Raw genomic sequence first — 13,450 nt, forward strand, 5'->3', positions numbered from 1 at the left:
AAACGATGCTTTAAGTTACAATGAAGTATCCTTCATTTTCAGGTTTATGTTCTGAATGTGGAATTCAAGCAACACTAAAGTGCCAACAATGTAACGTTCTCTTTTGTCATATTTGTTATTCCAAGGTATATTGCTTATTACAACTGCTTTTTATTACATTATTATTTGTTTGTTTTTGGGGATGTATCATTGATTGCATTTTCTATAAATTATAAGAGTATGTATGTCATAGTTAGTTTTATCTTTATGTTATATTAGATTCATGGGAAAGCGCTACAAAATCATTCAAAGGTCGTGCTAACGGAGGAAAATAATGAAAATTCCTTCATTTTAAAAAATACTTGCTCAGAACAGTGTCTTGAACGGATAGGATATTACTGTGAAAATTGTGATATAGCTGGATGCTCACATTGTATGATACAATTACATAAACAACATAATTACTTTCCTTTAAGCCAACAGGTTTGTATTATAACCGATGTAAACAATTTATTAGTGTGACACTGAAAAGAAATAATATAGTTTTATTCATGTGTTTATTAGAACAATAAACTGATGACTGAATTCCACGACGTGTTTAACCGTGTGAGTGAGAATCTCAAGAGGGTTCAGCAGGTGCAAAAGGTAAGTTTAAATTAATTTTTTATTCTTCTTATGGAAAAGTTATTAGATCTTAGAGCAGATTATTAAGAATTATAGTGCATGCATAATAAAGAAAAATATTCATGTTAAATGGTAAATAAATAATTTTATTATGTACTTGCAACAAAGTATTAAGTACAAATATTAATCATTATCGTAGAATCAATTTGTTGCAATATAATTAATTGTACAAACTGTTCTCTGAAGTAGCAGAAATTTTCAAATTAATTTATCGTCATACTTGTTTATAATTGAGTATAATATGTTGCATATATGATATATACCTAACATATAGAAGACTGTTATTTGTCTGTGAAATGCATGTATAAATGCAAACGTTTTTTTATAAAGTAATAAAGAATATATGCTGTCATAAATAATTACATAATACAAATATGACTAGAGGGAAGAAAAATACTTATTGACATTATCGGTTGTTCCATATGTGTCCAGTTCCTGCATTTCCAGTTGCTTTAAGTGCTTGAATAATTAGATTCTGCATATTAAATATTTCATTACAGTAATAATGTAGTGATTTGATTTCTTCAATCTAGAGATCTTATACCAAACTTTTCTTATAAAATACACTATATATATATAAGAATAAATCACACACAAACCTATAATAAAAATATTGCACATTTTTGAGTTTCACAAAATTTCTCCACATCCAATGATGTGTAAGAGACACAACCTACAATCGTTCACTGCTATTTATAACAAATAATGGCAACAAGGTATATACGTTAAATACGTACTAGAGTTGAATCAGCAAAATTACAATAATTTAACTAGGATCTAGACATATCGATTATTCATTTTCTTTCTCCTGTGTTTGTTGTTTATCCTTGAGTTTTTCTTTTTGCTTCTCTTTCTCTTTCTCTTTCTCCTCCTGCTGTTTCTTCAGCTTTTTCTCCTTCAGTTTCGCCTCCATCTCTTTAAATTTGAGTTCTAAATACCGATCTACTTCCGGACCGGTGAAGTCCTCCGGGAACTTTGGCATTATCGGCAGAATGTACTTGTAGAGTCGTTCGTTTAACACGTATAATTGAGTTGTTGTTTCGCATTTCACGTTGAACCACCAGTCGCACGTCAACGCCACTTGACTGAATATAGTACCGTTCGGGCATAAAAACGATGATTTACCACCATTAAGATCGCAGTAATGCCATACCTGCGAGAACAACATTATTATCACTGTTAGAAATCGCAAGCAACTTTGAAATTTCTGTATACAAGGTGAACAAGAATAGGTGGTACAAGTATCACGCAAAGACAAATTTTTTCAATCATCGTTTTTCAATATTTGTATACGACAATAGGAGCGAGAGTTCCAATAATTCCTTAATTAATACAATTGATAGATTTATTAATGAAATTATCAACATTACTTATTACTTGATAACCTTTATGACATCATCCAGGCATTAGTCATGAGAATTTATTTGTTTATAGATCTTTCAAATTTTTATATATAACTCTACAACATATCTTTTTTCATAGTTTCGATTTATATCTATATAAGATATCGTCCTATGTTTAATTGTTCCACTCATTCTTGCCTAGTTTGTAATATAAGTCGTCACACAATCAATTTTATTATTAGAAATTTAATATTAGAAAATACAAAAAATAAAGACATTACCTGGCATCCAGTATCCGGATCGCCAAAGAATCCTTTGTAACGCTGCTCCTTACAATTGAAATTCGTACGAGGTATACTAGAATAGGCCGGATAGTCGACGTTAGCCTTTCCTCTGGTAGCACCATATTTTAGCGACGTCTGTGGGACAACTTCCGTGGTAACAGGTGGCAAAGGATATCGTTCCTGTTGCAATACATCGTCACTCAAATCCTCCGTGATAGCGTAGGAATGATCAGTCGGATCTTCGTTGGTTTGCGGTCTGATCGTCGGTAGGAACGGTTCTTTCTGTTTCGTTGGAATTTCTTGCACAATAGGAACATAATATTCCACCACGTTGTTGTTGGTCAAGCTGTTCGTGTTGTAATTCGACTGAGGTGGTGGTTTAGGTTTCGTTTCATCCTCGTATGACGTTATTTTGTAACGTTCAGGATCATCGGTCAAATATAGCGGATTTGGTGTAGCTTGAAATCGCGTCTCGGTTATTACTTTTGGCCTCGTTTGCGGTCTTACCCTGAAACTCGTTGGTTTCTCCGGTATCCTGGGTGGTAGAGGTGCCACCACTGGTGTTAAAGGAGACGCTTGGATTTGCGGGAATTCTTCCTTTTTCGTGCTGTGAAGGATATTCAATATCTCTACAAGTGTCTTTAGACTATTGTCTATGTTATCCTTGTTCAATGTTTCTGGTAAACGTTCACTTAGTTGAAAGCTTTCCACTATTTGTTGTAGGTTTACGTTAGGATTTCGTGGTAGGGCGAGCATAGGAGATTGTTTACTCGCTGGTAGAGGTTCCAGCACGTTGGGATACACGTTAGGTAGTGGTATTTGTCGGTGATCTTGGAATTCCTTCGCAGGATAATTAACAGCAGTACTTGGTCTGACATTATAATCAAGCATGTACTCATCTCGTAGATTACTGTAAATAGGTTTAATGGGTTGTTTTCTAGGCAAGTGATCTCTGCCATTTGTTGTGTAAGGTCGTAATGGTCTCACGTTTGCATAGTATCTGTTCTCCTTACGGATAGCTTGGCTGGATACCGTAGTTATCTCGGGATACGCTACCTTTTGATCCCGATACAGTTGATACGGTATCGGGTACTCCTCATAATTGACCTTCGAACTGTGTCTCACGGGTGTGAAATAGTCGCTATCGGCTCCTACGTTTCGCGGATCGTATTGTATCGATGGAATGAATTTCTTGTCTTGATTCGGTACATTCGTGCGATAATTGTTCGTCCTTCGTGGCACGGTATTCACTCTGACGAACGATTGCGGGCTCTTTCTCACTCCTACCAGGCCACTTTGTATCTCTTTTCCAGGAGTGCCTTGTGACACCGGGTTTTGCCCGTTTACGTAGTTGTTTGCTACGTAGAACGTCATGTAGGGTATCAGTCTCCTGTACCTTTCTTTGAATTCCTCCAGCGTGATCTCTGGCAACGATTCGTCATCTTCTTCGTCGACTACGACTTTCGTCGAGTTTGAATCAGAAGATGCTGCGCTAGTCTTGGTGGTTAACACTGTAACAAAAAATTAAAATTAATTCGTACGAGGTTTTTTACTATGTAGAATAGGTATTAAGTAAACACGTATATTTTATAGAGCATAGAGAATGCAAAAATTGTCGACCCAATAAAACTAGCCGGCATAAATAACGAAACGCAAAAAAAGGCTATCCCGTTAGCCAAGTAAATAGATCGATCTGCGCGCGAATCACAAGCTAGGAAACAACTTGCATAAAATACGCTTGAATGGTTTAACACAATTGAAGTACCGAAATGGTTAGAGGGTCGCGCATTTGACAAACGTATCGTACGAGTCCCTCTGAAATTTAAGTGTTTTCGAGTGTTGCGCGAGCGTGTCGATGAGAGAAGGACAATAATAATAGGAACGATCTGGCGAGTTCTAATTACTACGACGATCCTGGTGCGGGAAAGCTGATAAAAAGACCAAATGGAAATCGACGGCGGAGGGGAAAACAGAAAATTGGAGGAAAGTATGTGAGGCAAGAAGGAAGAGGGGAAAAAGAATCAATTCAACGCGATGACGCTGCCTCATAGCAACGCGTGAGACATCTTCTTAATCGGTCTTTTAAAAAGCTACCAGCGTGCATAGTTATACCTCAACGCGCCTATTTCTTCCCTCCCTCCCTTCTTATTCTTAATCTTTTCCCTCTTGCCGGGTTACGTGCGAAGTAATGCGTACGCTGCACTCCGGTCTGGTGAAATTAAATTAAGGGGAAAACATTCGTAGAGCTGGCCAACGCTTTTGTACGTGCACCGAGATAGCAAGAATAAAGACCGTATCGGTGTGTACCTATATACGAACACGCATGCTGATATATTCGAAGCACTCAGTGCGCGAGCGCGTTTGTTCCCTTGCGTGTGTGTATGCAGTCGTGCAGGATATATTCGCCCTGGCACGTTCGAGTGCTGCAACCACTAAAAACATACCAATCCTCCGGCTCTGCTCTCCTCTGGCTTCGAACCTCAACCCTACGCGTGTACGACTACTTTTCCCCTTTATTCGCGTCTTGCTCGATCGTACAGAATGGTTCAATCTTTTGGTGTTGCTGCAGACGTATGTACGTTGCCTGGTTGAATCAAATATCCCTGGGAAATGGAGTCTGTTCGATCGATTCCGTTGCCAATTATTCCCGTGTTTAACAGCTAATTATGTTTTCTTCATTTTGCTGTTCTTTCATGCTTCTTCGTTGCAAGGTATTTGCGGCTCTTTTTTTGTTCGTACGTTTCGAACGGATTTATTAACTTTGATTAATAGGTCTTGGAAACGGAGGGTGGAACTATTTGTGCGGCGATTCTTTGTTCATTCTGAAGAAAGATACAGTTAACTCTAGTTGATAACATTTTGCTTGACTACGCGGACTTTGATCAATATAGCTACTGCACAGCGCAGCTAATTAAGAAGTTCTTCATGTAAAAATAGGAGAAGTTACTTTGTGTTATCGTTATTGCATTGATTTTCATCTTGTTTATTCTTCTTTTAATTAGAAACATTTCTTAACTTTGTATAAAGAATCGTTCGTTTATGGCGGATTTGAACGTACTTATTTCTATGCAAATAATTTCAACTAGAGGCATATAAATTAGGACTCAAACTAAAGATTACTTAACCTCTCCTTCCGAAACAGTGTTGATTTATCTTCGTGCATTCATATCGATTTCTTTGTATGAATAGTTATATATATATATCTAGAACTGGAAGAGAATGTGCACAGATTTTCTACCATTCGATTTCATTTCTTTATTGCTTGAAAAGATTTTTATATGGAAAGTTGCGGAATATTCCTATCGGCTGAATTGAAAGCGATGAAAAAATTCATGTTTGCGAAGAGATAACTGTGGATGAAAGTTTCATGTTGTTGGAAAAAGTAAAAATTGAAATTTTGCTGGTTTAATCGACGTATACGATCGGTTAACGCTTAAAGAGTGATATTATAAAGGTGCTCGATTATATTTACCTTCAGTCAGTATTCAAACTTTCATCCTCAATCTATTTGTAATTTTTATACTTTTACAATCTCTATTCGTAACACCCGATATTACTCGTATAACGAACACGTGCTAATATTTCAAACAAAATCCTCCAATCCTCGATTCTCTTTCTCTAAACGAACGCCAGGAGGCCGTCTTCGCTATGCCTGATCCTGTTCGTCACAGAGATGGTCGTATTCGGTGCAAAGGAAAATGTGTGTGTGTGGCCATAAACCCGACGCTTCTCTGTATCCTGCATGAATTTTTATAAACCGATTATTTAGTGGCGATGTAACATAGGACGTGGCTAGGTGGTATCGTTTTCGCGTTATAGATAGACAGAGATAGAAGAAGCTCAACGGTATCCGAGCGTGGCACATCAAAGGGACCCAGTCTCTCTGTTGCATTGCACACAGATATACACCGACCCCGACCTGGAAATCCAATTCGATTCTGCATGAAATGAGTCTGGAAACTCTCCGCGTAGCGCGCGCCGCTTTATTAATCCTGTCAGTACGGAACGTGATTGAAAAATCCGCAAAGCGCGTGTGCCGCGAGTAACTCTCTCCGTTTGCCCTGTCTAAAGAGGTGCTTGCCCTGAAAATTTACAAAGCGCCGTCGCCTATGTCTGTATCTGCGTAAGGATGTGCACCTTCCTTTGGGATAACCGGACTCTTGACCTCTCCACCCTTTACTTTTGCATTTTCCCCTCTTGTTCGCGCGAACCCGATTCTGCTCGACAAGTTATGTTCACACTCGTGCTGGCCACATCACAGACACTTCGTTTCTCGTCGAAGAAAATTTTGGAGAAACGTTTGGAGTACGCTGAACTCGTACTTGAATGATATTGCTAGATAGCTATGTATCTTAGAGAATGGCGATCCTTCGCAGGTTTGATTTCTTTAGTCCGCGAATTTTCTATCGCGATGAGCGATCGGCGCTTTACCGAGGTAGGTTTGGGATTGTTGGTCGGTAAATTTGAGACATACAGGACTGTCAGGCTATAGGAAGGTTGTAAGGATACAAAAGCCTCGAGTTTTCTTGAAATTTATTTGTTTTACATATAAACTTGTGATAGTAACAGAGAAATACAAGTTAGGCACAGGTTTCTTCGTATCACAGTGACGTAGATACTTTTGCAGTTGATTTTAGAGTATGAAATCTTGACGAATAAAACCTAGATCTCAAAATCAATCAGCATTCGATTCCTTTGTACCACAAAGCCAATCGTTATGCCAATTTCTAATAAATTTCATTACACACCTCGATAACCTTGTACCGTTCTATCGATTCGTCACAAACATGCAGATTGTCGTTTGTTCAACCTAAAAATTCCGTGCCGAAAATTTACAATGTACAGCCACGTCCGACTCTGCTAATGAACGTTCTCCCTGTTCAATTTTTTATCATTTGATTACCTTGTTCTCGCAAATACCTTTTGTTTTCCCAAGCTTCAGATGCTCTTTTCTTTTTGTCTTTTTAATGCCGCTCGTGCACGGTATATTCACACTGAGGCGAGTATTAATTTCGTATGCGATTCACGCACGCGAGTTAATATTTCCGGCAAAGGCGTCGCGATAGTTTTTCACTCGTTAAGGAACTTTCGTTTTCCGCAGGCGGGAAAATGAGAAACGGGTTTATTTGGTCGGATGTTCGGAGCGCGTATTGCCTCGCTTTTTGACACGGCCCTTCGTCTCCTGGCCCATACAATAAATAAAACCGGCGGTCGCAGTAATTTTACCGGCTCGCGCGATTGGGAATATCGACGTTGCTCTGTTTTCCATAGGCGATATCAATTGTCCGCAGCAGTTGTTCTCTATTCTGTTGGTCTCGTGTCTCTGAATTACGATTGTAACGATAGGCTTGTATTACGCGAACTGGTGTCCATGGATTTTTGTTTATTTTATGCCGTCGAATCGCGAACAAGACAAAATAGACACCTGGCCGCGGCGGGATTTTTATTATCCAACGAGAGTGCGACCAACCAATGAATTTTTTTCTCGCCCCTTTTCTCACTGTGCTTCCTTTTTTTGTTTCTTTTTTTTTCAATTGTAGATTCTATAATAAATTGCGTTGTATTTCACAGCGAATCCCGACTATTCGATTCTTCGGCGTCCGTCTCGAAACCCGGTGACATTTTATGTTATTGTTTATTCATTTTTATAGAGGGAATTAACAGCGTTCAAGGATTAAAAAATGTTAAGAGCGTCCGTCTGCTGGATTATACGCGTCCTTGTCAATTATGGAGGTTATACTAATTCGGTCGTACGTGGGGACGGAGGAAAGAGGTTGTTTTGTAAATTCATAAATGCTCGCATTAAATTTATTATTGCCGTTGTAGATTGTAATATCTCATCTCTGGCAATATAACTTTTATTCCATTTGAAATTAATTTGTAGCTTGTAGTTTAGAATAATTTACTAATCTTATACTTTCTCACTATCATAAACAGAATTTCTGTAGTCTTTGTTTTTAAAAGCATCGTTTTTGTGACCAGATTAATCTCCGAACTAAAACAACACAGCGTGAGTCTTTTTTTGGCCATGTTCGTCTCAAATGTCTTTGTTCTTTGTTTATATAAATATTGCCGTTTCGTTGACTACGCAGCTATATGTACACTTCACGCTCGTGTCACATTACATTGCTAATGGAATTTCAGAATGTTTTGTGTAACATATACGATATGACTAGGAGTCCAGATACTTTCGTGAGTCATGGTATGTTGCAATATTTCGGGTCTCGCCGCGGATTGATCACCGCGTCTGTTTCTCTTTACGCTGCACGGGTTTCTACATTTGTGCAACGTATCGTGGCGAGTGGCCACGACACGAAAACTCGACGTGTCCGGCAGAATGTCGTGCCGATTCATCGGTATCTCGATACGGAATATTAATTGACGGCTATTGGTCTCCCGGATTACGTTATTTCGAAGGCACGTGATCTGGAAGCGTGACAGACGAGGAGTCCCATTGCGAGACAACTACTCAGTAGACGCAAACGGAATTCAGAGGCTCTTCTCCACCTTTGGTGCCAAACCTCTCTTCAACCTCTCTTTCGAACCCGTGTCTCTTGCACAATGGGAAAACTAATTAAAATCGTGGCGAACAGGGGGTATCTTCCTCTGTCGTAAGGTTTCGAAACAGTTCGCCTGTTATCTCTAGGTCGGATACACGTGAGTCGAACGTGGAGAAAGAAGTGTTTTCAATCAAGCTGAATACCTTTCTCGTTTCTTCATTTTTCTGTCTTGTCTCGTTTAAGATGAACGGTCTCTGTTTATTGTTTCCTTTATCGATGAAGTTTCATGGTATAGAGTGTTTTGGTACAGAGTTGGTTGTTAGGCAGTTTTCTTTTGTCCTTTTATTCTGTTTGGATGTTTTATTGAAAAGAAGAGAAGGAAATAGGTCGGAGAGGTTCTGCCGAATTATTTTAAATTATTCTGAATTAATAGCATCGGTTAATAGAATTGGTTTGGCGTGTAACAATTATACAGGGTGGTTGGTAACTGGTGGTACAAGCGGAAAGGGGGTGATTCTACGCGAAAAAAGAAGTCGAAAATATAGAATAAAAATTTTTAAAAAACTGTTTAAAAATTTTTAAAAATAACGACAATCGAGACAACGATCTACAGTGAGATCCGTTATAACGAGACGTGATAAAGTGCACGCGTACCGAGCGAAAATTCAAAGTCGATTTTTTGAAAAACAAAGTCTCAGACGAAAAATTTTTATTCTATATTTTCCACTTCTTTTTTCGCGTAGAATCACCCCCTTTCCACTTGTACCACCAATTACCAACCACTCTGTATAATTCGTAAGATTTTCGGTATTACGGATAGCTTTGAAAGAAGTTGTACGAATTTGAGAAAGTTCTATATTTACGTGGCCATGTAAAATCCCAGCGTTAATCTACGATAAAAGTTGAATATTCTAGAGGATGATTAAGCTACTGACTTTCAATTTGCTAACGAAAATAAAATAAAAGAACGACGAAACAATGAATTTAATTGGCAACGTAATTTTAGCTGAAACCATCGAATTGAAATCTCTTTGAACGAATCAACGTTTGAACGTTCATCGAATACATGAAACGGTAAATAAATGAAACAGTTTTTTCAAGAGCGACGATTCTATGCACGATCCTGGACGCGCACGTGAAGTAGAACGACGGTGAGTTTCATAAAAATTGAAAGGGACCCAGGTTTGTAACCTGTATTCTGTCGCGTCGAGTGGATGTGTAATGACCCTTTCGCTTTCGTATCGCGTGCATGTAATTACCTTCGTTACGCGCGCGTACGACCGCATGAAACGGCGTATTTTCGCTTTTCTTTCGCATGTACGCGCACCGGCGTCAAGATGAGAGAATACGCGTTATAATTGCGCGTTATAAAAGCCTCCATTTAAAATTTCGGATTCGGTATATCGGAAAAAGGTGAGCCGACGACTGGCCGCCGAGAATAACGAGATTAGCACAGGCTAAATGAGGTTTTAATGATGATCGTTTTAGTAACGTTCCCGTTCAGCGTCATCGATAATTAATGATTGTTGTTCTTCCTTTCTCTCGTTTTACCGGGCCTGATTGCGTCTCTTTTTAAGGCTAAACCCCATGCCATCCGTATCGTTCTCATCGAGGATGTCCATTCCTATGAATACATCTGTTAGAACTCTCAATTAACAGGTGTTTTTCATACGGTAACAAGCTTCAGCGAGATTATATCACGTAAATTATTTTGTTTTACAGAAGTTAACGCAGATTTGCTTTATATCTGACACGGATCATCCCGCTGATAAAGACAATCGAATTTTTTCGTAATTCGTATAATTCCTAAACTTTCCACGCCAGGGTTAATTTAATATAAAATTGTTTGGTCTGCTCGTACAGTTGGAAACATCGATAACGAATTTAAGCTAGACTCGTTGCACCGCTATTCCTGTTTTTACTGTTGCACACATGCAACGAATTGCTTTAATAAAAGTTTACCAACTGCTATTGTGCGGCTTATATGTTTTTTGGCGGGGCATCGATCCTCGTATTCGATAATAGATAATGAAGCATAATTTTCTAGGAGAGAAACGTTAAAGCCGTAAATTATTTAGTAATGTAGTTTCAGGATGTAAAAGCGACAGTGTGATTCTTTTTATGATACTGCAACGTTGAATATGTTATTTCGTTTAAATTATTGAGAGATTTTCTTGCGTTACAGGTAGGAAAATATCTCCTTAAATTCCATACCACCTTGCGATTATAGCCGTAAGTTCATTCCAACAGGAAGTCCCGTGCATAATATACAGGGAGTTACATAAAGTCTGTTGCAACTGTATTCTTGCAAAAGATATCTTGATCTCTTATTATGGAGGTCTTGAATTCCATTCTCAGGTATTAAAGAGAAATACCGGACAATATATATATATTATACTGTATGGTTCAGTTACTAAATTTTCTACTATTTCTCTGATAGCTAGAATTTCCAAATTAGATTTTCCATCGAATATGTTGATGTTAGAATTTGTAATATTCCAGCAAAATCTATTTCGTCCATACTGTGTAGTGTATAGGACACGATATCCTGCTCGAATGTATGTAAACAAATTCCACAGTTTCTGGGAAGAAGAATTACAAACTATCAATCACAAAGCTTGAGGTTCCCTTGCAGAATGTTGTCAAACATCGACGAATGTTCAGGATACGTAAGACTAAAGTGAATGTCATATTAAAAAGTCCAGGAATAATTTCCCCCCAGAAATCAGAATCTATCGATCAAAGAAATTGCACGTAGAATGCAATTCCTTTACAGAATGTCAAACGACTACAAATTCTTCGATCAAATCGTCAAACCTAAAAGTGAGCCGGAATCCAACAAACCATGGAAAAATCTAACGGTAGCGCGTTAATACACAGTCGGTTGACAGCACGAATTTCTGGTTTACCTTTGACCCGTCTGAGTACAGGTATCCGGGAAGCCAGAAACGCGACTCTGCGCCGCGCGTTTCGCACGTCATTTAATTAAAACCGGAAAACGAGCCGCGTAACGACACTCGTCCCAGCGGCGAGTCGCGCGAGACATCGGTGTGTGTGTGCGTTTCGAGTCTCGTGGACTCTCCTCGAGTAACCGAGAACGCTGGATCACCTGGTTGTCGGCTCGCGATCCTGTTCGCAGGATTCGTGTGTACCGTCGCGTTACGCGTCCCTTGTGACGAAACTGGTCCTTAAGGGAAATACAGAGCTGTGAAATTAGACGAAACAAGAACGGACTGTGTGTGTGTGTGTGTGTGTGTTTCCTAAGAAGTTGCTGCGAGCAACGTTGCGTCTTGTTATCGGAATGGCAAGCGACTCTGTTCTACAGGATTTGACACTGCTGTAATGGTCATTGCGTACAAGCGTCACGCAAGTTCATTTACTTGGCGATTCCAACGAATTTGTGTTACGATTGTTGTTTAACTTCGCTTCTTCTTCTCTGGTGCAAGAGGTAGGTGTTGATTTAGGATGTAGAAACGTTGATGATCTTTACGTGGGTTTTAGTTAAATTAATAATGGGTTGCTCTGGAAATTTATTGTTGGAGTTGGGTTGCACACAGTTGAATAAGATTATTTTGTTTCTGAGGATGAAATTCATTGTATATTGACCTGAACTTTTTGGGAAGAGGAAAATATCTAAGTTTCAAAGGGATAGATAGATGGTTCAATTTCTTTTTAGTGTCAAGGTGAAGGTTTCATTCCAAGGTAGAGAAAAATGTGTGATTTTGACTATTGGTGGTTTTTAAAAAGATGGAGATTTCATGAAATAACGTAAGATTTCTCATAATAAATAAAATAGAATAACATGAATTTTCTTCTTTTCTTTCACTTTGCCAAATTTGTAATCCGAAAGATTTTGTCCGCAATTCTAAATCGATTTAGTCGATTCGTAAAATATTTCCACTGATCCACATTTTACACTGGTTTTCATTACTCGATTGAACGTAATCTAATTCCTCGAAATCCTGCTTCATCTATAATACGTCACTGAATACTAAAAACGTTGAAAGCAGCGCAACAACCAGAAACTTCTAATTAGAATGGAAGAATTCCAACTATTATAGAAGTACAACTAGAATTTTTCTACTCATTAAACGATTACATGATAGGATATTAATAGAAAACAGCAAACGAAGTTGGAATCGTTCGTTTGGAAAACAGGAAAAACTGGCGTTGTATCATAAAATTCGCATGGCTTCGCTCGATTTTGCCAGCGTACAATACGGTCTCGATTAAGCGACAAAAGGCAGGCAAACGAAAATTAATACAACGCTGTGGACGCGTGTATTCAATATTGCATGCATTTGCCCGTCCTCTCTGCTCCTTTGCCGGGTTCCTGCCAGACCATTATGCGTCTCGTTGCTCCGTTCCTCTTGTTAATTTCCTCGTTTAACACATGCAATCTGAACATTTAACAAGAAGAAATACTTTCGAATCGGGTTTAATCAGTTTCGATGTTTCTAACGGATAAGTGCAGAAACGACATGTTGACGTGTTGACGCGAGGGACATCGATGACTGTCAGTGGAATTGTTAATGAGAATCGAGGTTGATTGCGACGCTTGAATCGAATGAAAAGTAATATTTAGAAAATTTTGTGGAAGCGTTAGGATTTTTGTCGAAAGAATCTTTGAAATCGATAAAAGATTTGTACAAATGAAAGT

General features: G+C 38.6%; 2 protein-coding genes across 4 annotated transcripts in view; one reads left to right on the forward strand and one right to left on the reverse strand.

Annotated features, from left to right (window-relative positions):
- qin (tudor domain-containing protein qin) overlaps positions 1–13,450 on the forward strand; it is a 316,412-nt gene that overhangs the window by 11,098 nt on the left and 291,864 nt on the right. For 2 of the 3 annotated variants that reach the window (XM_076621692.1, XM_033345600.2), the window contains 3 exons: positions 43–125; positions 259–462; positions 544–624. In XM_076621692.1, the coding sequence (XP_076477807.1) occupies positions 43–125; positions 259–462; positions 544–624 (368 nt within the window). Of the gene's footprint in view, positions 1–42; positions 126–258; positions 463–543; positions 625–13,450 lie in introns of those variants that run through there. The other variant, XM_076621694.1, reaches the window with a different exon arrangement.
- Positions 729–13,450, reverse strand: part of LOC117163377 (uncharacterized) — a 67,153-nt gene continuing 54,431 nt past the window's right edge. The window contains exons 2-3 of the mRNA XM_033345603.2: positions 2,288–3,801; positions 729–1,816 (exon numbers count right to left, since the gene is read on the reverse strand). Coding sequence (XP_033201494.1) covers positions 1,454–1,816; positions 2,288–3,801 — 1,877 coding nt within the window. The 3' untranslated portion in view covers positions 729–1,453. The remainder of the gene's footprint in view (positions 1,817–2,287; positions 3,802–13,450) is intronic.

Source organism: Bombus vancouverensis, chromosome 9 (assembly GCF_051014615.1).
Source record: "Bombus vancouverensis nearcticus chromosome 9, iyBomVanc1_principal, whole genome shotgun sequence".
Lineage (NCBI taxonomy): Eukaryota > Metazoa > Arthropoda > Insecta > Hymenoptera > Apidae > Bombus > Bombus vancouverensis.